A 20,274-nucleotide genomic window follows, 5' to 3' on the forward strand; every position below is an offset into this window, starting at 1 on the left:
ACACACGGAAAACAAAACATAAACTCAATCCTACCACTTCTCACTGTTTCCACTGCTGTAGCCATGGTTTAACTCATCAACATCTGGTTTTCCTGGACCAGCACAACAGCCTCCTTCCTAACTGTTCTCCCTGCTCCCACTCCCATCCCTTAGCAGGACATTCTCCACACAGCAACTACGGTGATCTTTTATAAATACAAAGCAGCCAGGCACAGTGGCTCATGCCTATAATCCAAACACTTTGGGAGGCTGAGGTGGGAGAAGCGCTTGAGCTTAGGAGTTTGAGACCAGCCTAGAAAACACAGCAAGACCCCATCTCTACAAAAAGTAAAACATTAGCCAGGTGTGGTGATGTGCGCCTGTAGTCCCAGTTACTCGGGATGCTGAGGTAGGAGGATTACTTGAGCCTGGGAGGTTGAAGCTGCAGTGAGCCATGATTGTGCCACTGCAATCAGCCTGGGCAACAGAGTAAGTGAGGAAGCTTTTACAGACTTCCTGGGGTTTTCGAGGGGGAGGAGGCGGAACCCACGCGCTGCTGCAGAAGACAGCTGTAGAAGCCCTTACCTGGCAGTGTTTACTCCAGGGAAGGATGAGGTCACTCAAAAAATAAAACAAAACAAACAACCCCCCCAAAAACAAAACAAAAAACAGGCTGGGGGCGGTGGCTCATGTCTATAATCCCAGCACTTTGGGAGGCTGAGATGGGTGGATTACCTGAGATGAGGAGTTCGAGACCAGCCTGACCAACATGGCAAAACCTTGTCTCTACTAAGAATACAAAATTAGCCGGGCGTGGTGGCACCCGCCTGTAATCCCAGCTATTCGGGAGGCTGAGGCAGGAGAATCACTTGAACTCAGGAGGTAGGGTTTGCAGTGAGCCAAGATCGTGCCATTGCACTCCAGCCTGGGCAACAAGAGCGAAACTCCATCTCAAACAAAAACAAAAACAAAAAAAACAGATTGTTCCACTTACATACTTAAAATCCTCCAGTGACTTCCTGTCATAATTAGAATAAAACCCAACCTCCCTCCTGGCCTCCTGTAATCCCAGCTACAGTGGGAATGGACCACTATGTCCCACTTTGACCTCATCAGGGCCCACTCTCCCCTTCACTGGCCATGCTGACGTCTCCCAGCTGGAGGCCTTTTCACCTGTTTCTCTCTCAGCATGCAACACTTTTCCTGACCCCTTGTTCAAAGTAGCCATCCACTGCCTCTGCCATTTTCTCATGACATCACACAAATTGTGATTGACTTCAAAGCACTTATGAGTCTCTGAACTTATTCACGTGTTAGCCTTCACTAGAATGTAAGCTTCAGAGACCATGGAGCTCGAGTGTCCTGAGACAGTGAATGGCACATAATAGGTGCTCAATAAAATCTGTGTTGAAAGAATGAGTGAGCAAATGAATACATAAATGAACTACTCAGGGACCTTATGGAAAACAAAAAAACTTTATGCACATCACTGGCATTGCCACAGGCTGAAAAAGAAGGCGGAGTGGGCTGGGAGCAGGGAAGAATGGTGGAGAACGGGTGGGGGGTTGCATCTCTAAATCGGTGTTGTGGGGCCACACAGGGTGGACAGGGGCTGTGAGTTACAGCCTTTAGGTGCTACCCTCAGCCTGGGCTTCCCTCCAGGCCTGGCGCACCTTGATCTTCACTTTGAAAGAGTCGATCAGAAAGACCACCTTTGGGTTGCCTTCCAGGGAGGGCAGCTGCCCATCATCTGGCACCTCCAGGTCGAACCTCTGCAGCAGCCAGGCCATGATGAGGAAGAGCTCCTGGCGGGCCAGGATCTCACCTATACAGGAGCGAGGTCCTGCTCCGAAGGGCAAGTAGCTTAATGATGGTGAGATAAGCTGGGTCCCCGCTGGATTCAAGAAACGCTCTGCAGGCAAGGAGTGGCATCAGCCAGGGGCTAGGGCAGGAGGGAGGAGAGGCATGGTTCTGCCCTGGCTGAGGGGGAGACATGGCCCTGCCCAGGGAACCCCCATCTGAGGATGTAGCCTTATTGTGGGGGAACCCCCGCCTGGGGAGAGATACAGCCCTGCTCTCAGGTAGCCCTTAATGACACAGAGGAAATGAAATATTCAGGAAAGATGGAAAAGAGGTGGAATTAACCTATGAAAATACCACCACCCAAGGGGAGAAGGGACAGACTTAATGGCAAACAGAGGCGTAGAGGGCTTCTTGGAGGGTGCATTTGCAGTTGGTTGGAAGAGTGTGGGAAACCCAGCTGTGAAGAGTTTGGGTAAGTCTATGGCAGGATGAGGGTGTCAACAGGTATGTATTGTTGGGGCCAAGAGTTTTCTAGTAGCAAGCTTGGCAGAGGTGAAGGGGTACTGGGGTGGTGGAGCAGAGTCCAGGCTGGCTGTGCGGCCCAGGATGAAGGACAGGACAGGGACTCACCAGGCATGAACTGGTCCGGCTGGTGCCACTCCTTCTCATTGTGATGCAGCGCCCACAGATTGATGATAACGTGTGTGCCCTTGTCCACAGCAAACTCACCGATGCTGCTCCGGAGAGGAAGAGGAAAAGTGGGTCTGGGACGTTATCCTCCCTTCCCTGCTCAGCCTCATGCCCCCTCATTCCTCCACCGTGGGGAAAGTGCCCTTTACTCCCTCGTTCCCACTCACTCACCTTTTCCTCAGCTTCTGCCAGCTCAAATCTAAATCCAGCCCTTCTCCAGCCCTTCCCTCCTGACAGCTTATGTCTGAACACCTGTGTCTGTGGACTTTGGTGTCTGGCAGTGGATGTGGGTGTGCGTTTGGAGCTGCGGCGCATGTTATGTGCGCGCTGCAGCTGGTTGGAGCATGGAGCTCCCAGTCTTTCATCCCAGACCTCATGTCTCCGAGGGCAGCAGGAAGCTCCTCCGGGAAGTCAGGCAGATCTGTGGATGAGTCAGTGCGTGCATGTAGGTGGTAGAGACATGGAGCCACAGGGCTGAGGGCAGGATGATTTTTATTTTATTTATGTATTTATTTATTTTGAGACAGAGTCTTGCTCTGTCACCCAGGCTGGAGTGCAGTGGCGCGGTCTTGGCTTACTGCAACTTCCGCCTCCCGGGTTCAAGCGATTATCCTGCCTCAGTCTCCCAAGTAGCTGGGACTACAGGCGCATGCCACCGCGCGTGGCTAATTTTTGGATTTTTAGTAGAGAAGGGGTTTCACCATATTGGTCAGGCTGGTCTTGAACTCCTGACCTCATGATCCATCTGCCTCGGCCTCCCAAAGTGTTGGAATTACAGGTGTGAGCCACTACGCCCGGCTGGCAGGATGTTTTTAGCAGTTGATGGCTGACTGACTTTAGGTTGGCCAGCAGGGGCCGGGGGTGGGGAGAACCAGGTGGGCTGGCAAGCTGTGTTGAATGCATCATGGGGCTAGATGTCGCTGGGAGGGCAGGCACACCTGGAGTCAACGTTGGCCTTGTGGGGGATGAGCATAGGGGCCACGGGCCTGATGCGAAGCACCTCTCGGATGGTGGCCTCCAGCAGGAGGAGACGGTTACGGTCACTGATGGTTGGTGTGCGGCTGAAACCCACATTCTGGTCAATCTCCTCGTAGAGCTTCTTCTTCACCTGAAGACCACAGTAAGTTGGAGGTGACTAGTGTGTGTAAGTCCAGGAGAAGCAAGGGCTTGGAGAAGAATCCAACTGTGACATCCAGAAGAGCCTGTCCAGTCCCTTCCCAGTAGTGGCTCTGGGGCCCAGGCCCAGCTTCCAGAAGATAGGGCAGCTCTACTCGGGGGTCAAAGCCAACTACTGCTTGGGTAAGGGGCAGGGCAGGCCTAGTGTTCCTGCACAGAAAGCCTGAGGGAATTGGCTCTCCCTCTGTCTGCAGCCCAGAGGTTGGGCTGCCTGGGGTCTGGGATTGATGAGGGGGAAGCACACCTGAGGATTGTGCAGCAGGAAGGCCACGATCCATTTCACCACAGAGGTGGTGGTCTCCACGCCAGCCCCAAAGATGTCCCCTATGGTGGTGAGAATGTGGTTATCTGAAAGCAGCTCTGAGTCTTGATCTGGGCCAGCGTTGCCATTATCTGAATTCATCTTGGCTTGCATCAGTACGTCCAGCATGTTGGTGATAGAGTCGCTGTGGAATTTCTCCTGAGTTGGGTGAGGTTGGGAGACATTAATAAGGAAGGAGCCCCATCTGTGACACTCCTGCCATACTCTGTCCCTGACTAGAGATAACAAGGCTCCTTCCACTTAGAAGCGGAGCGAGTCTGGGCAGGGCCTACGAGCTTGTGGAGGTGGGAGGCAGCCCTGGGCCCTCTTCGAATTTGGTGGAGAGGTTAGGTCTCTTCTAGGATCCTCTTCAATTCGTAATTCCTCACTTTTCCATCCCAACTCCTTAAGTCAGTTTTTTTTTTTTTTTTTTTTTTTTTTTTTTGAGACAATCTTGGTGCAATGCCCAGGCTGGAGTGCAATAGCATAATCTCAGCTCACTACAACCTCTGCTTCCCGGGTTCAAGCAATTCTCCTGTCTCAGCCTCCCGAGCAGGTGGGACTACAGGTACGCACCACCATGCCCAACTAGTTTTTGTATTTATTTATTTTTTTTTTTGGAGAAGGAATTTCACTTTTGTTACCCAGGCTGGAGTGCAATGGCATGATCTCTGCTCACTGCAACCTCTGCCTCCCGGGTTCAAGTGATTCTCTTGCCTCAGCCTGCCGAGTAGCTGGGATTATAGGTATGCGCCACCACACCTGGCTAATTTTGTATTTTTAGTAGAGACGGGGTTTCTCCATGTTGGTCAGGCTGGTCTCGAACTCCCGACTTCAAGTGATCCACCCACCTTGGCTTCCCAAAGTTCTGGGATTACAGGCATGAGCCATCTTGCCTGGCCTAGTTTTTGTATTTTTAGTAGAGATGGGGTTTCAGCATATTGGCCAGGCTGGTCTCGAACTCCTGACCTCAATTGATCTGCCCACTTCGGCCTCCCACAGTGTTGGGATTACAGGCGTGAGCCACCGCACCCGGCCCTTAAGTCAGTTTTTATTGTACACCTACTATGTGCCAGGTTCTACTAGGTTTTGAAGCTCCTACAGCGTGTAGAATGGACCCTACCCTGCTCTCGTAATTACTTTTAGCCTAACTCATATTCTCTTCTGCTGTATCACCTACCTTGTAATTTTCAAATATTTTAGTCAGCAGATCATTTCGTGTTTTAACATGCCTCTTTAATTTTTCCAGAGTTTTGTTGGGGAAAACCTGGGAAGTAAAAAGAAATGTTAAATCCACCCTTCTTCCATTTTGCTTCTCCGGCTGCCAGAGTCTCTCCTGGAGGCAGATCTTAGCTTTCTGTCTCTGGAAGTTCCTACTCCACCCCTGACCTTCAGCCAGAATGGAAGGCAAGATGGGGACACAGAACAGGTTCATCATGACAACGAAGACAATTCTAAACAGGGGAGGAGGGCGTGGTCTCCACCTCTCCTTCCCCATTCAATCAAACATCAAGCGCTGACTCTGCTGTGTGCCCAGCCCTGAAGACCTGAGCCTGAAGCCTCAGACAAGCTTGCTAAGCCTGCTTCTCACCTGCACAATGGGGATAGTACAACCGACCTCCACGGGGAATTCAGTGATGAATGCTTATAGAATGCTTCATACTGGCACATGGTCATTGGAAAAGAAATGAAGGTCATTATCTGGAGTACTAAGGTGCATAATTAAAAGGCTAAATCTATCTCTGCAGAGAAATGGCAAAGGTTTTAAGTGGCAGAGGAGGTAGAGGTGTCAGAGATAGGAAAAAGATGGGTCACTGCGGCTGGAGCGGGGAAGTAAAAAGGAAGGAAGACTGGGGACACTGTCAGGGTCTACTAAAACCTGAAGGCAGGGTGTGGCATCATGCTCACCTTCAACCAGGGGAATAGGTCCACCAGGCTCTCCTTGCCCAGGCTGTCTATGATGCCTTCATTGTAATTATGTACGATCTTCAACTCAGGGTCCCCATTCTTGTAGGAGATGTTGAAGCAGATCAAGGAGATGACATTGGTTATCGCCACGAAGACAGGAAAGGAGATGTCTATGGTCTGTCCGTTGTGGGTGGCCAGCATATCACACAATGTACTGATTTCCTGACAAACTGAAGGGAAAGAGGGGCATGAGGGTGGGAAATGGATCAGCGCCGTCACCCCCTCTCTCTACCAGTTGCTCTTAACAGGAGCAGGGGACAGATAGCAGATGGCCACTAGATGGCAGCAGTAGCCAAGAAAAGGCTGCATTGGGCTCTAGTCCTAACCCTTACCCCTGCCCAACCCTCCTCTCCCTCCAGCAGTTCCTGTGGGATGCAGCCCTAGCCCCAGGGGCCAGTCTGGCACTCACTGATCTTCTCCAGCTTCTGATCGCCATCCTTGAACAGGGCAAAGGTGGCCATCGCCAGCCTTCGATGCAGCTGCCAATGTGCGCCGTAGTCAGCGAAGGCAATACCCTTACGGTTGTTGGACAGGATGTCTAGAGTTGTCTTTGGAGAGCAAGCGAGGCCATAGGAATCACACACCATCCACCCCACCCTTGCCCGTGCACCTCTGGTCCCTGCTCTCCTTCCTGGGGGAGAAGGCAGGTACCTGGCCTGCTGACTTCCATGGGGCACAGCCCCACTGCACTCCACCATGACTCCAAGGGCTTGGTAGGACAGACCCTAAGGCCTCCTACTCCCAATTCCATCAGAAACACAGTAGATCGGGGAGAGAGAAAGAACCCTTAATTAGAATGCGGCAGCACTGGGCTTCTGTTCACTGACAGGGTGCCCTCTGGGCTTCTTTTTGCTCATCAGTTTCTGACCAGAGGAAGGCAACTCTGGATGGGATAAACTCTCTAAACTATGCCTATCCAGATGGTAGAGAGCAGGCGGGATTGTAGAGGCTGAGGACTGCACAGGTCTCTGCTTTTCCCTGAGCCCTCAGGTGAGCTAAAGGCACAGCTCACCTCACTCGGGTTTACCCTTCCATTGCAAGCCTGCATACCTAGCCACAAGCCCACATTTGGAGAGTACAGATGTTTTGTCTACACAGTCTGGACTTGGGCCGAGCCGCTGCCTCCTAGAGGTGCCCCCAAAAGCATAAGGGTCCAAAGCCTCCCTTTTCCATCTCCTGACCCCGAAGATCCCCATGACTAGCCTCCTCCATCTTCTCTGCCCCGGGGAGGAAGCCAGCAGAGGTGGGAGCCAGGTAGTTGGTCAGCAGACCTGGCTGATTGGTCCAAGGAAAAATAGACCAACCCTTGGCTTGATCAAAGCTGACAGGCTGGTGGGGCGCAGTGGCTCATGCCTGCAATCCCAGCGCTTTGAGAGGCTGAGGTGGGGGGATCATGAGGTCAGGAGTTTGACACCATCCTGGCTAACACGGTGAAACCCCATCTCTACTAAAAATACAAAAAATTAGCTGGCGTGGTGGCATGCTCCTATAGTCCCAGGTACTCGGGAGGCTGAGGCAGGAGAATCGCTTGAACCTGGGAGGCAGAGGTTGCAGTGAGCTGAGATTGTGACACTGCACTCCAATCTGGGCGACAGAGAGAGACTCTGTCTCAAAAAAAAAAAAAAAAAAAAAGCTGAGAGACTGGGGGCCCTACTGGGGTGTTCAAGGGAGTTCTCAGCAGCAGGGTGCTGGGCTGGGGCACTGGCAGTGTTTCTGGATGATCAGTACTCCTCCTGGCCGGGGATCATGACAGCCTCCTCAGCTCAGTAGGAGGCTCATCAGCAACCCTGAAACGTTATTGTAGATCACTGCCCCTGTGAGCTAGAGCAGCTGGAAATGGCATCAGGAAACCAGCAATCCCAGCCTGCAACAGCAAGGCTACTTCTCCCCAGCAGCTTTCATGGAGGACAGTAATCACTGCCGCCATTTTCCACGAAGAGTAACACGAATCCTGGTTGTATAAGGGGCACTTACTGTGCTGGGTGCTAGGCTAAGTGCTGTACATGCACCTGCTCAGTCCATTAGAGAAGTCTAGGCCCAGAGAGATGAGTGGAGTGAGGACTCCTTGACCCCTCAGACCACTGCGGTCTTCCCATCCCACCTCTTGGGCAGCCTGGTAGAGGAGACTTTCCTTTAATTCTTCCTGCCTCATTTAGAGGCTGGGTGGGGGTCTGAAGGTTCACTCCCTTCACATCACCCCACTAGTCTACTTTGGGAAGAATTACAGGTTGTTGGAGCTGGAAGCACCATTCTAGGCATGGTCTGAAGACCTGAACAATCGCAGGGGGTGGTGAAGGGGGCAGGGAGGAGATAGACACCACTTACCACTTGAGGCCGCCCAGAGAAGTCCTTGCCCTTCTTAATAAGCACCTCCTTGGCCAGCTGGTGGTGGCCAACAATCACTGTAGTCTTGGTGCCCATACGAACGGAATAGATGGGGCCATATTTTTTCTGCAGCTTGAAAAAGTTGTTATGCATATGGCCATGTCTGGGGAGGAATGGCAGGCTGCCCACCAGGGGCAGGGACAGGAGGCTCTTAGGATACTTGGCACCAGGGCACCTTCTCTTGGGCCAAAATAAATAGGCTAGGGTGAGCAGCAAGAGAGCCACAAGCTCCCACATGGTGGCTGGGTGTCAGCAGGCAAGATAGACAGTGGTGGAGTAGAAGAGCTGTGGCAACTCTAGGGTACAAGGAGGCCTTTTAAAGGGCTACCCTGATCTTCACCTTGACTTTGTGTTATCTCTTGCCTTGTGCAAAGATTATCCTGGAGCCCAGCCAGGCCTGAGCTCATTTCCAGAAGGGAGAGAAGCAGGAGTGAAGGTCTCCTCAAGGGCTGGCTCAACTCCAGGGCAAACCTCCGGAGGAGGAGCTAGGTAAGGGAGGTCAGTTGATCCCCCTCTGAGGAGCTCCCCATGCTTGAATGACCCCAGAGTGCAAATGGTATCTGGGCTCAGGAATCAAAGCTTGAAACTTTCCATGTTGCAAAATCAAAATCACTGGACAGATGACAGAGTCAGGAGGGTCATGAGTAGCAGGGACTGTCAAAGGTCTTTTATGTGTTCTTTTTTTTTTTTTTTTGAGACAGTCTTGCTCTGTCACCAGGCTGGTGTGCAGTGGCGTGACTGTCCATCCAGCCCTGGCCCTCAAGGCCATGTGGTTTTGGCAGCAATAAGGGGTGTGGGGTAATGGCCCCCAAAATAAAAATGTTACGTGTGTGTATGGGAACAAAAGGGGTGCAAAGCTGTGGGGAGCAGTGGAGGGGAAGGGACAGATGAGGTCAGTACTGGGAACGCCAGAGGTGGGAGGCTGTTTCATAACATTCCTTGTTGATCAAACTTGTCAACACCTTCTTTGCTCATCAGCAGGACTAGCGTATTGGGGGAACCACCCCCAATATTTCAACATAGGTTCTTTCTATAAGTGTTGGCCAGCTGAGAAATAAAGAGAGACAGTATAAAGAGAGGAACTTTACAGCTGGGCTGCCGGGGGTGGCATCACATATCAGTAGGACCATGATGCCCGCCTGAGCCTCAAACCGGCAAGTTTTTATTAAGGGTTTCAAAAAGGGGAGGGGGTGTAAGAACAGGGAGTAGGTACAAAGATCACATGCTTCAAAGGGCAAAAAGCAGAACTACTAATAAGGGTCTAACAAAGATCACATGCTTCTGAGGGAACAAAACAAAGGGCAAAAGCAGAACTACTGATGAGGGTCCAACAAAGATCACAATGCAAAAGGCAAAAGCAGAACTACTGATAAAGGTCTATGTTCAGCGGTGCATGTATTGTCTTGATAAACATCTTAAACACCAGAAAACAGGGTTTGAGAGCAGAGAACCGGTCTGACCACAAATTTACCAGGGCGGAGTTTTTCCCCACCCTAGTAGGCCTTAGGGTACTGCAGGAGACCAGGGCGTATCTCAGTCCTTATCTCAACTGCGCAAGACAGACATTCCCAGAGCGGCTGTTTATAGACCTCCCCCAAGGAATGCATTCCTTTCCCAGGGTACTAATATTAATATTCCTTGCTGGGAAAAGAATTTAGCGATATCTTCCCTACTCATACGTTTATAGGCTCTCTGCAAGAAGGAAAATATGGCTCTTTTTGCCCGACCCCACAGGCAGTCAGACCTTATGGTTATCTTCCCTTGTTCCCTAAAAATCGCTATTATTCTGTTCTTTTTCAAGGTGCACCAATTTCATATTGTTCAAACACACATGTTTTACAATTAATTTGTAAAGTTAACACGATTATCACAGTGGTCCTGAGGTGACATACATCCTCAGCTTATGAAGATAACAGGATTAAGAGATTAAAGTAAACACAGACATAAGAAATTAGAAAAGTATTATTTGGGAACTGATAAATGTCCATATCAAAATGAAATCTTCACAATGTATGTTCCTTGGCCGTGGCTCTAGCCGGTCCCTCCATTCAGGGTCCCTGACTTCCCGCAACATTTCTCCCTTTCTTTTTATATAAATGTGCCATGGCGATGAAGGCTGTTCATTATCTTGGTTTTGACACAGGATTCTTTGACTAATCTGACACACTAAAAACAAGCCCATTAAACAGAGAAACATGATTCCAAAATTTACTACAGTGGAGCCCCCAATAGACTTAATCCAAGTCATGGAGTTTAGTCTAGAAAGACTTTCTGCCACCTGATCTAACGCCACAGCTCCAGGCATAACGGATAAATGAGCTTGAGAGGCTTCAAAAATTTGTTTCTTTAGTTATGTCCAAGGATAAATTATCTACCCAGAAGGTGTCTTTTGACTATTTCCCATGAATGATCAATCTCATTGTAGGAATATGGTGTGATACAGATATCAGAAGTGTTCCAATCACATTGCATTTGCATGTGATGTTCGAGACTCATTAGCCGATCCCCAAGCCAAATAACAGACTGTCTTAATCATTAATTTGACCAGCTAATTTTTGATCAATGCCTTGTTGAGAATTCCTCATTTGGATGGAATTGGCTTGCCAATCATTAACAAAATGAGTCACTTGAATAGATTGGTGTAATGCCACTCTGGCAGTGATGGCCAGTGCAGTGACTGTAATTAGGCCCATGATCACAGCAATTAAAGTGAAAACAAATCTCTTAGATCTTTTGAAAATTAGTTGTAACACTTCATTAATTAAATGTACTGAGGGGGAAGATTCCCAAGGTCTGGGTAAAGTTACTGGTATCCAGATTCCTTCTTGAGCTTGAACCAACATTACACTTTTCCTAAAGTCAAAACAGGAGTTAACACAAGTGTATAAATGACAATTAATGCATTGGGCAGTTTGATTGTTCATCCAAATTTTGATATTTCCCACTAACAGCATGTAAGGAGGCTTAACACAACTCTGTATAGGAATAGTCAGGCTGGAGGTAAACAAAACAGAATGTTTGAATCTATGTTGATACTGAGGGAGAGGAGTGGCTGTGGCAACGCCTGATGTTCTCTGCCATAAAGAAGCAATCCGAGGTGCCCGGGGATGCTGAAGAGGTAGAGGGGCATACTTGGGTCAAGAAGAATTATCATAATGCCAATCAGAGTCCCATAAAGGAGGATTGGCATCAAAAAGGGGAAAAGGGTTCAAAGGGAATTTATCATGGGGTTCAGAATCACGGTTGTGAGGGGTGGTAGTGGGGACAACGGACAGAAAAGTTTTCCCTTCCCATACTTGTAGTCTGGGACATGGCAATAGCCAATTTCCAAAGTTCTGGGTGTTCTGGGCTCAGAATGGGAACATCATACGAGGCCTTGGCGGTGGGGGCGGAGGGTAATGCCCTTATCTTCCCATTTTAAGGGACAGAACAAGCTGAACTTCCTATGCAAAGTAGGATGATGATCCTTGTCCTCCCAATAAGAAATAAAATAAGTAGCCTCCAGGCATTCCCTTCTGCCAGAGAAGCAATTGTTTGTCAAATAGCCCTTTGGTGCCCAGTTTATTACTAAACCATATGAGTCATTTTTTAATACTACTGCATGTGAATTAACACAACCTTCCCTAATTAAAGTTTTAGATGGGCCCTCAAAATTTTTAGGACATGGTTTTCCTACAGGTTTATATTGAAAGTATGGGGTATCTCCTATTACTCCCCCTTTCATTTGTCTTAAAGGAGAAAGGGAGAGGCTGGAGACCAAATGTTCCCATTCCCCTGTGGCTGATCTCTTCAGAAGGTAAGCAGCCCAGAATTGAGTTCCAGATGGATACAAGCAGGTACATGTCCGAGGCACAGAGGAGGGTATCTATAACCCACAGTAACATTAAATGCAGTGCCTTCTTTTCCTGGTTGAGCAGGGCAATGGTCATCTGTAGCTCCAGATATCCACACACTATCATTAGTATATTTCCAAAGGATCATCCATCCAGGTGAGAGGTCAAATAAGTGGAGGAAAGGCACATAAGCCCAATAAGAATAATTTTGTGTAGCAGGTAAATAAGTGTGAGGGGAAACTGGTGAGACAGAAAGTATAAGGAGGAGATTTTTTGTTTGTTTGTTTGTTTGAGACGGAGTCTCGCTCTGTCGCCCACGCTGGAGTGCAGTGGCACGATCTCTGCTCACTGCCAGCTCTGCCTCCCAGGTTCACACCATTCTCCTGCCTCAGCCTGCCGAGTAGCAGGGACTACAGGCACCCGCCACCACGCCCGGCTAATTTTTTGTATTTTTAGTAGAGATGCGGTTTCACCATGCTAGCCAGAACTGTCTCGATCTGCTGACCTTGTGATCTGCCCACCTCGGCCTCCCAAAGTGCTGGGAACACAGGCGTGAGCCACTGCACCCGGCCAGAATTATTAAATAAAACCTATTGTAAGCAAGATCCATGCTGAAGGAGGAATAGAAGAACAGGGGGATGTTATTTTCAGGCTAATAGAAATGGTGAGATTTTTAGGTTCATAAGGAGAAAAAGAAAGGGAATTAGAAGTGGGATTAGTTAGAGGGGTCTCTGTTGCCTTTAGGAAGGATTGAACAAGACCCTTTTTGATTTGGCGCGCCGGTTTCTGAGGAGTCGGCACAGACTTCACCAGGTGTGAGGGTGTTCTCTGATGCAGACGTCTCTTCCCTGTGGTTTTTACTGTCAGTATTCACACAAAGTTTAAGTCTTCTAGTGGGCACCAAGACAGGTGACTGATGATCTCCAGGTGAAACACAAGCATACCCTCTTCCCCATGTTATGATTGTTCCAGGTTCCCAGGTATTGGTCTGGGAATTAAAGGCAAAGAATTAGGTAGTAAATTTAGAGGAACGGTACTGCAGAGATCGACTGTCCCGCCCCCAACTGTGGAGGTGGACAAGCATTGTACTGAGACAGAAGAGGCTGGGACCCATCTGGGTTGGCTGTAGGTAAATTTATTTTTGCTGGGGGCTGCGTTGGGACCGCTTGAAGCGGGAACGCAACATTGATCTGAGTCTGAGGTGTCCCATTTGATATTGGGGGCTGGGACTGGCCCCGCTTCCCATTTCCCTGGTTCTGTGGCAAGGAATTTCCATCTATATCAGACTTAAGAGTGGCAAGTACTTGCCCAATGTTTACCTTTATGACAATGAGGACAAACAGTAGCAGGAGCATTTGGCTGTTTTTTGAGCCAGTTTGGCCGCCTTTAAGTTTCTAACAGTGCAATTTTTTCGAGTATGACCAAGTTGACCACAATTACAGCAGGCTCCAAGGAAAGAATCAGTCGAGTCAGTTTGACTGCAATCCTTCATGGTCCGTGCCCACAGAATAGCTTTGTGGGTCTCCAATCCAATGCCTTCACAAGCTTTAATATATGCAGGCAACACCTCGTGATCATGTAAACTTTGTCGTTGGACAGAACGCATGGCCATTTTACACTCGTGGTTCGCATTCTCAAAAGCTAACACACAAAGAAGAATACCTTGAGCGTGCTCATCAGAGACAGATTTTTCAACAGCATCTTGTAATTTAGCCAAATAATCAGGATATAATTCATTGTGACCCTGTTTAACAGTAGTAAAAGAAACAGGACCTTGGCCTGGGATGTGTAATTTACCCAAGCTGTCATACACAACTTTGTTACTTGTTCTGTGGTGAGAGCATCAAAGCCTAATTGGGCGGTAGTGTCAGAGTTATTATTGGAGCCTGTGAGCCGAGCCTGAGTAATTAGAATGCCATCAGCCCGATTTAGCTGAGCCTGCAGACGGGCCTCCTCTGACCACCAGGGACAGAATTGTAAATGCTGAGATGGAGTTAGAAGAGATTTTGCCAAAAGGTCCCAGTCTAAAGGAAGCAAAATGACCTCAGTACAAACAGTCTGTAATACCATTTTAACATATGGAGAAGTAGGACCATACTGAGTACAAGCATTCTTGAATTCTTTTAAAAAGGTAAGATAGGCCGGGTGCGGTGGCTCAAGCCTGTAATCCCAGCACTTTGGGAGGCCGAGACGGGCGGATCACGAGGTCAGCAGATCGAGACCATCCTGGCTAACCCAGTGAAACCCCGTCTCTACTAAAAAATACAAAAAACTAGCCGGGTGAGGTGGCGGGCACCTGTAGTCCCAGCTACTCGGGAGGCTGAGGCAGGAGAATGGCGTAAACCTGGGAGGCGGAGCTTGCAGTGAGCTGAGATCCGGCCACTGCACTCCAGCCTGGGCGACAGAGCGAGACTCTGTCTCAAAAAAAAAAAAAAAAAAAAAAAAAGTAAGATAGAGTGGTGCATATCAACCCATTTGTACCCCTTGAGCATTGCAAGGTTCCAGCGTGACTGGATAAGGCCACGCCTCTAATCTACTTGCTTTTTTGTTTTGGCGTAATAAGTGTAGCATGGAAGTTTCAAGAACAGGCACATGAGATGGAGTCGGCATAGAAGTGACAGGAAAAGTATGTGTAGATAAGGGGAACTGAGGTTGAGGAGGTCAGACCGGTATGACAGCATGAGAAATGGGCTTTGGAGGAGGAGAAGAGGCAGAAGCATACCAGTGATTATTGCCCAATCCTGTGCAACAAGAGTGGCAGGTGTATCCAAGTGTGAAGATTGGTACAGAGAAGCAGGTTGAGTGGATGGCAAAATGACCGGCTGAGGGACCGAAATGACAGGAGGGTGAGGGGCTGCAATGGACAGGGAAGGGCCTGCAGAATTACAGGTAAATTGTAGTTTAGTCCTGGAGTCATTAGATGGCTCCAGAGGCAAAGGCTGCAAAGGTTTGAAGAGTGAAGAGTTAGCATAGATATAGTCCCGGGCTGTCCGAGTAGGGGCCACGGGAGCTACAAGTACCGGCTCTTCATGAAAAGAAATAAGATCATCAGAGGGTGACGTTAAGCCAAAGTCACCGGAGTTAGATATTGAATCTTCAATATCCTCAGGTGGGGGAGGAGCAGATGAAGGGAGAGAGAGGCTGAGCAGATAGCGAAGGCCGAGTGGGAGAGGAAAGCTGAGGAAAAGGTGGTATGTCTCCAGATTCAGAAAACTGTGGTAACTGCAGGGGGTCACGGGATTGGTATGTCATTAGGATGGCATGTACCAAGGCCCAGTCACCCCAAACAGTGATGGGAACATAATATCCTGTCAGGACCAGTTCCTGGAATTTTGCACCAATATGATCCCATAGTTCCACATCTAACGTTCTCTTTTCAGGAAACCAAGGACAGTGTTCTTCCAGCGCTCTGAATAGGGTGACCATATTTTCCAAGAGTACCCGAACTCCCCCCTGTTTTAACAGGAGTTTAATATAGCAGAGATAAGCATAATGTTTAGACTCTGCGTGACCCATAGTTACCCCGCACAATACACAGACAATTCACCAGTCTTCAGGGAGCCAAACAAGTGTTTCTGTGGACCGGACTGATGAACGTTTCTCCGCACCTTCCAAAGGGAATTGTGTTCCCACATGCACTTAGGAAAAAGAAAACTATGTTGGCATGCGAGATATTGGGGGAACATGCCCCCAATATTTCAGCGTAGGTTATTTCTATTTTCCATAACTGTTGGCTGGCTGAGAAATAAAGAGAGACAGTATAAAGAGAGGAATTTAACTGCTGGGCCACCAGGGGCGGCATCACATATTGGTAGGACCATGATGCCCGCCTGAGCCTCGAACCAGCAAGTTTTTATTATGGGTTACTTTTTCTTCTTTTCTATTTTTTTTTTTGAGACAGAGTCTTGCTCTGTCACCCAGGCTGGAGTGCAGTGGCACAATCTCGGCTCACTGCAAGCTCAGTATCCTGGGTTCATGCCAATCTCCTGCCTCAGACTCCCGAGTAGCTGGGACCACAGGTGCCTGCCACCACGCCTGGCTAATTTTTTTGTATTATTAGTAGAAACGGGGTTTCACTGTATTAGCCAGGATGGTCTTGATCTCCTGAACTCGTGATCTACCCACCTTGGCCTCCCAAAGTGCTGGGATTACAGGCATGAGCCACCACGCCCAGCCTATTAAGGATTTCAAAAAGGGGAGGGGGTGTAAGAACAGGGAGTAGGTACAAAGATCACATGCTTCAAAGGGCAAAAAGTAGAACTACTAATAAGGGTCTAACAAAGATCACATGCTTCTGAGGGAACAAAACAAAGGGCAAAAGAACTACTGATAAGGGTCCAACAAAGATCATAAGGCAAAGGGCAAAAGCAGAACTACAGATAAGGGTCTACATTCAGCGGTGCACGTATTGTCTTGATAAACATCTTAAACACCAGAAAACAGGGTTTGAGAGCAGAGAACCGATCTGACCACAAATTTACCAGGGTGCAGTTTTTCCCCACCCTAGTAAGCCTGAGGGAGTACCCTCAGGCATATCTCAAACTGAGACCAGGCATATCTCAGATCTTATCTCAATTGCACAAGGCAGACATTCCCAGAGCAGCTGTTTATAGACCGGCCCCCAGGAACGCATTCCTTTCCCAGGATATTAATATTAATATTCCTTGCTACGAAAAGAATTTAGTGATATCTTCCCTACTTGCACGTCCATTTATAGCCTTTCTGCAAGAAGGAAAATATGGCTCTTTTTGCCCGATCCCACAGGCAGTCAGACCTTATGTTTGTCTTCCCATGTTCCCTAAAAATTGCTATTATTCTGTTCTTTTTCAAGGTGCACCGATTTCATATTGTTCAAACACCTATATTTTATAATCAATTTGTACAGTTAACACAATTATCACAGTGGTCCTGAGGTGACAAACATCCTCAGCTTATGAAGCTAAAAAGAAATAAGATCATCAGGGGGTGACGTTAAGCCAAAGTCACCAGAGTTAGATATTGAATCTTCAATATCCTCAGGTGGGGAGGAGCAGACGAAGGGAGAGAGAGGCTGAACAGATAGTGAAGGCCAAGCGGGAGAGGAAAGCTGAGGAAAAGGTGGAAGGTCTCCAGATTCAGAAAACTGTGGTAACTGCAGGGGGTCACGGGATTGGTATTACATTAGGATGGCACATACCAAGGCCCAGTCACCCCAAACAGTGATGGGAACATAATTTCCTGTCGGGACCAGTTCCCAGAATTTTGCACCAACACTATCCCATAATTCCATATCTAACATTCCCTTTTCGGAAAACCAAGGACAGTGTTCTTCCACCACCCTGAATAGGGTGCCCATGTTTTCCATGGGTACCTGAACTCCCCCTGCCCCGGTTTTAACAGGAGTTTAATATAGCAGAGATAAGCATAATGTTTAGACTGTGTGTGACCCATAGTTACCCTGGACAATACACAGACAACTCACCAATCATCAGGGGGCCAAACAAGCGTTTCTGTGGACTGGATCGATGAACGTTTCTCTGCACCTATGAAAGGGAATCGGGTTCCCACATGCACTTAGGAAAAAGAAAACCACATTGGCACACCAGATATTGGGGGAACCCACCCCCAATATTTCAACATATGTTATATTTTCCATAAGTGTCAGCCGGCTGAGAAATAAAGAGAGACAGTATAAAGAGACGAATATTATACCTGGGCTGCTGGGGGTGGCATCACATATTGGTAGGACCATGATGCCCGCCTGAGCCTCAAACCGGCAAGTTTTTATTAAGGGTTTCAAAAAGGGGAGAGGGTGCAAGAACAGGGAGTAGGTGCAAAGATCACATGCTTCAAAGGGCAAAAAGCAGAACTACTAATAAGGGTCTAACAAAGATCACATGCTTCTGAGAGAACAGGACAAAGGGCAAAAGCAGAACTACTGATAAGGGTCCCACAAAGATCACAAGGAGAAAGGCAAAAGCAGAACTACAGATAAGGGTCTATGTTCAGCGGTGCACGTATTGTCTTGATAAACATCTTAAACAACAGAAAACAGGGTCTGAGAGCAGAGAACTGGTCTGACTACAAATTTACCAGAGTGGAGTTTTTCCCCACCCTAGTAAGCCTGAGGGTACTGCAGGAGACCAGGGCGTATCTCAGTCCTTATCTCAACTGCACAAGACAGACATTCCCAGAGCGGCCATTTATAGATCTTCCCCCAGGAATGCATTAGTTTCCCAGGGCATTAATATTAATATTACTATTCCTTGCTAGGAAAAGAATTTAGCGATATCTTCCCTACTCGCACATCTGTTTATAGGCTCTCTGCAAGAAGGAAAATATGGCTCTTTTGCCTGACCCCACAGGCAGTCAGACCTTATGGTTGTCTTTCCTTTTTCCCTAAAAATCACTATTATTCTGTTCTTTTTCAAGGTGCACTGACTTCATATTGTTCAAACACATGTTTTACAATCAATTTGTACAGTTAACACAATTATCACAGTGGTCCTGAGGTGACATACATCCTCAGCTTATGAAGATAACAGGATTAAGAGATTAAATAAAGACAGGCATAAGAAATTATAAAAGTATTATTTGGAAACTGATAAATGTCCATATTAAAATGAAATATTGACAATTTATGTTCCTCTGCCGTGGCTCCAGCCAGTCCCTCCGTTCGGGGTCCCTGACTGCCCGCAACTCTAGCGTCCTGACAGTCATGGTAACAGTGACATTGAAGGTGGGAGCTCCATCGCTGCTCTTGGTACAAAGATGGGTCAGTTCTCCATCCTGCAGCAGTGGGTTTCGGATCACAGAACATTTCTGGCCCCCAAGTGTCACTCCATTCGCAAAAAAACTTGACCAGTCTTTGCCAATCAGGACATCAGCCTCAGTTGGCCAGATGTTGACAAAGGTTTTCCCAGGGATGGTGGCCTGGATGGAAGGCAAGTCCTTGTAGCCCACGATGGCTGCGTCCTACAGGTCCCTTCCACCACGAGGTTGTCGATGTGGGTGTTCCACCCTGCTGTGGGCTGCTTGTGGCACTGCTGTCACCTCACGGGCAGGTAGGGGAGGCGGAGAGCTCAGGGCATGCACTGTGGTCGGGACCGCTGCTCTGCTAGCCATGCAGAAGCCCTCGTACAGCCACTTCTTGGAAGTGACCATTTTAAGCATTTATTTGAAATCGATATTTTTCACTGTATTGATCCAAATGACTTCAAGCATAAAAGAATGGACAGATCAATTTTATTTGTTTACAAAAAGGAAAATGTGGCCAGTCATGGCAAAGGTTAACAAAACAAAGGGCAAAGCTTAACTAGCTGAGTGTGGACTCCAATCATTGGAAAGACTGGGAAGATGATTCAGATGAAGCCATGTCTGATTTTGATCATTTCTCTGAGATGATGAACAATATAGGTGGTGAAGAAGATGTAGATTTAGCAGATGGAGCAGACGATCATTCACAAGACAGTGATGATGAAAAAATGCCTGATCTGGAGTAAGGAATATTGTCATTATCTGGATTTTGAGAAAGAAAAATAACTTCTCTGCAAGATTTCATAATTGAGAGAATTCCTGAGTTGATAGCTCTAAAGACAGATGCTGTATTTGCTTACTTTAACCCATTTTTCAACCTGTTTGTTCTTTAAAAGGCCTCACTAAGGGTTGGTATGTACCACTGTATGGGGCAATTTTCAGTCAGCTAAGGCAATAACCTTATGCATGAACATTTCCCAGACTTCCATGAAGCTGTTGAAGTCCTAGGCAATTGATGCAGCAGTTGTGATAAATACATACATCTCACCTAAGTCTCCTTTTCTTCATAACATAGATACTGACATGATAGAAAGCGCTCAGCTTAGGGAAAGAGAACTAAATTTTAGATTATAGGACATGGATTCAAAAGTGGCTGGAACAAATTGGCTGACATCTTACTGGTAACCTGCTATTCCTCTTGTGTTGTTCTTCAGGATTGTTCCACTAAAGCTTACCTTTCAAAAAATTTACCTCTCAGGCTGGGCGCAGTGCCCCACGCCTATAATCCCAGCACTTTGGGAGGCTGATGCGGGCAGATCACATGAGGCCAGGAGTTTGAGACCAGCCTGACCAACATGCCAAAACCCCGTCTCTACTAAAAATACATAAATTAGCCGGTCATGG

The 20,274-nt window shown here is 47.9% G+C and overlaps 3 protein-coding genes across 9 annotated transcripts in view; 1 reads left to right on the forward strand and 2 right to left on the reverse strand.

The window, feature by feature from the left end:
* BORCS7 (BLOC-1 related complex subunit 7) overlaps positions 1-20,274 on the forward strand; it is a 228,286-nt gene that overhangs the window by 195,031 nt on the left and 12,981 nt on the right. Inside the window, exon 1 of one of the 4 annotated variants that reach the window (XM_050804219.1) lies at positions 3,330-3,333. The exons of the other annotated variants lie outside the window; for them this stretch is intronic. The gene's annotated coding sequence lies outside the window, so the exon portion shown is untranslated. Of the gene's footprint in view, positions 1-3,329; positions 3,334-20,274 lie in introns of those variants that run through there. 4 annotated transcript variants of the gene reach the window in all.
* Positions 1-20,274, reverse strand: part of ARL3 (ADP ribosylation factor like GTPase 3) — a 537,289-nt gene that overhangs the window by 168,053 nt on the left and 348,962 nt on the right. The window lies entirely within an intron of this gene.
* On the reverse strand, positions 1,437-8,835 carry LOC126962752 (steroid 17-alpha-hydroxylase/17,20 lyase). Of its 2 annotated transcripts, none has more exons than XM_050804159.1 (8): positions 8,243-8,835; positions 6,327-6,432; positions 5,858-6,087; positions 5,130-5,216; positions 3,893-4,108; positions 3,411-3,580; positions 2,413-2,516; positions 1,437-1,891 (listed from the first exon to the last, which is right to left on the reverse strand). In XM_050804159.1, exons 1-8 carry the CDS (start codon positions 8,537-8,539, stop codon positions 1,608-1,610), a joined length of 1,494 nt encoding a protein of 497 aa, XP_050660116.1. In that variant the 5' UTR covers positions 8,540-8,835; the 3' UTR covers positions 1,437-1,607. The 2 variants fall into 2 exon arrangements, with proteins under 2 accessions (XP_050660116.1, XP_050660115.1); XM_050804158.1 differs by having other exon boundaries at positions 6,327-6,465.

Source organism: Macaca thibetana, chromosome 9 (assembly GCF_024542745.1).
Source record: "Macaca thibetana thibetana isolate TM-01 chromosome 9, ASM2454274v1, whole genome shotgun sequence".
Lineage (NCBI taxonomy): Eukaryota > Metazoa > Chordata > Mammalia > Primates > Cercopithecidae > Macaca > Macaca thibetana.

Bases quoted from the DNA above. Each gene is read 5' to 3' on its own strand.
- LOC126962752 (XM_050804158.1), bottom strand. From the start codon at position 8,539: ATGTGGGAGCTTGTGGCTCTCTTGCTGCTCACCCTAGCCTATTTATTT. The intron at 6,466-8,242 runs GTAAGTGGTGTC...TGCTCTCCAAAG, and splicing joins TCTCTGGGCGGCCTCAAGTG to ACAACTCTAGACATCCTGTC. The intron at 5,217-5,857 runs GTGAGCATGATG...TTTACTTCCCAG, and splicing joins ACCTATTCCCCTGGTTGAAG to GTTTTCCCCAACAAAACTCT.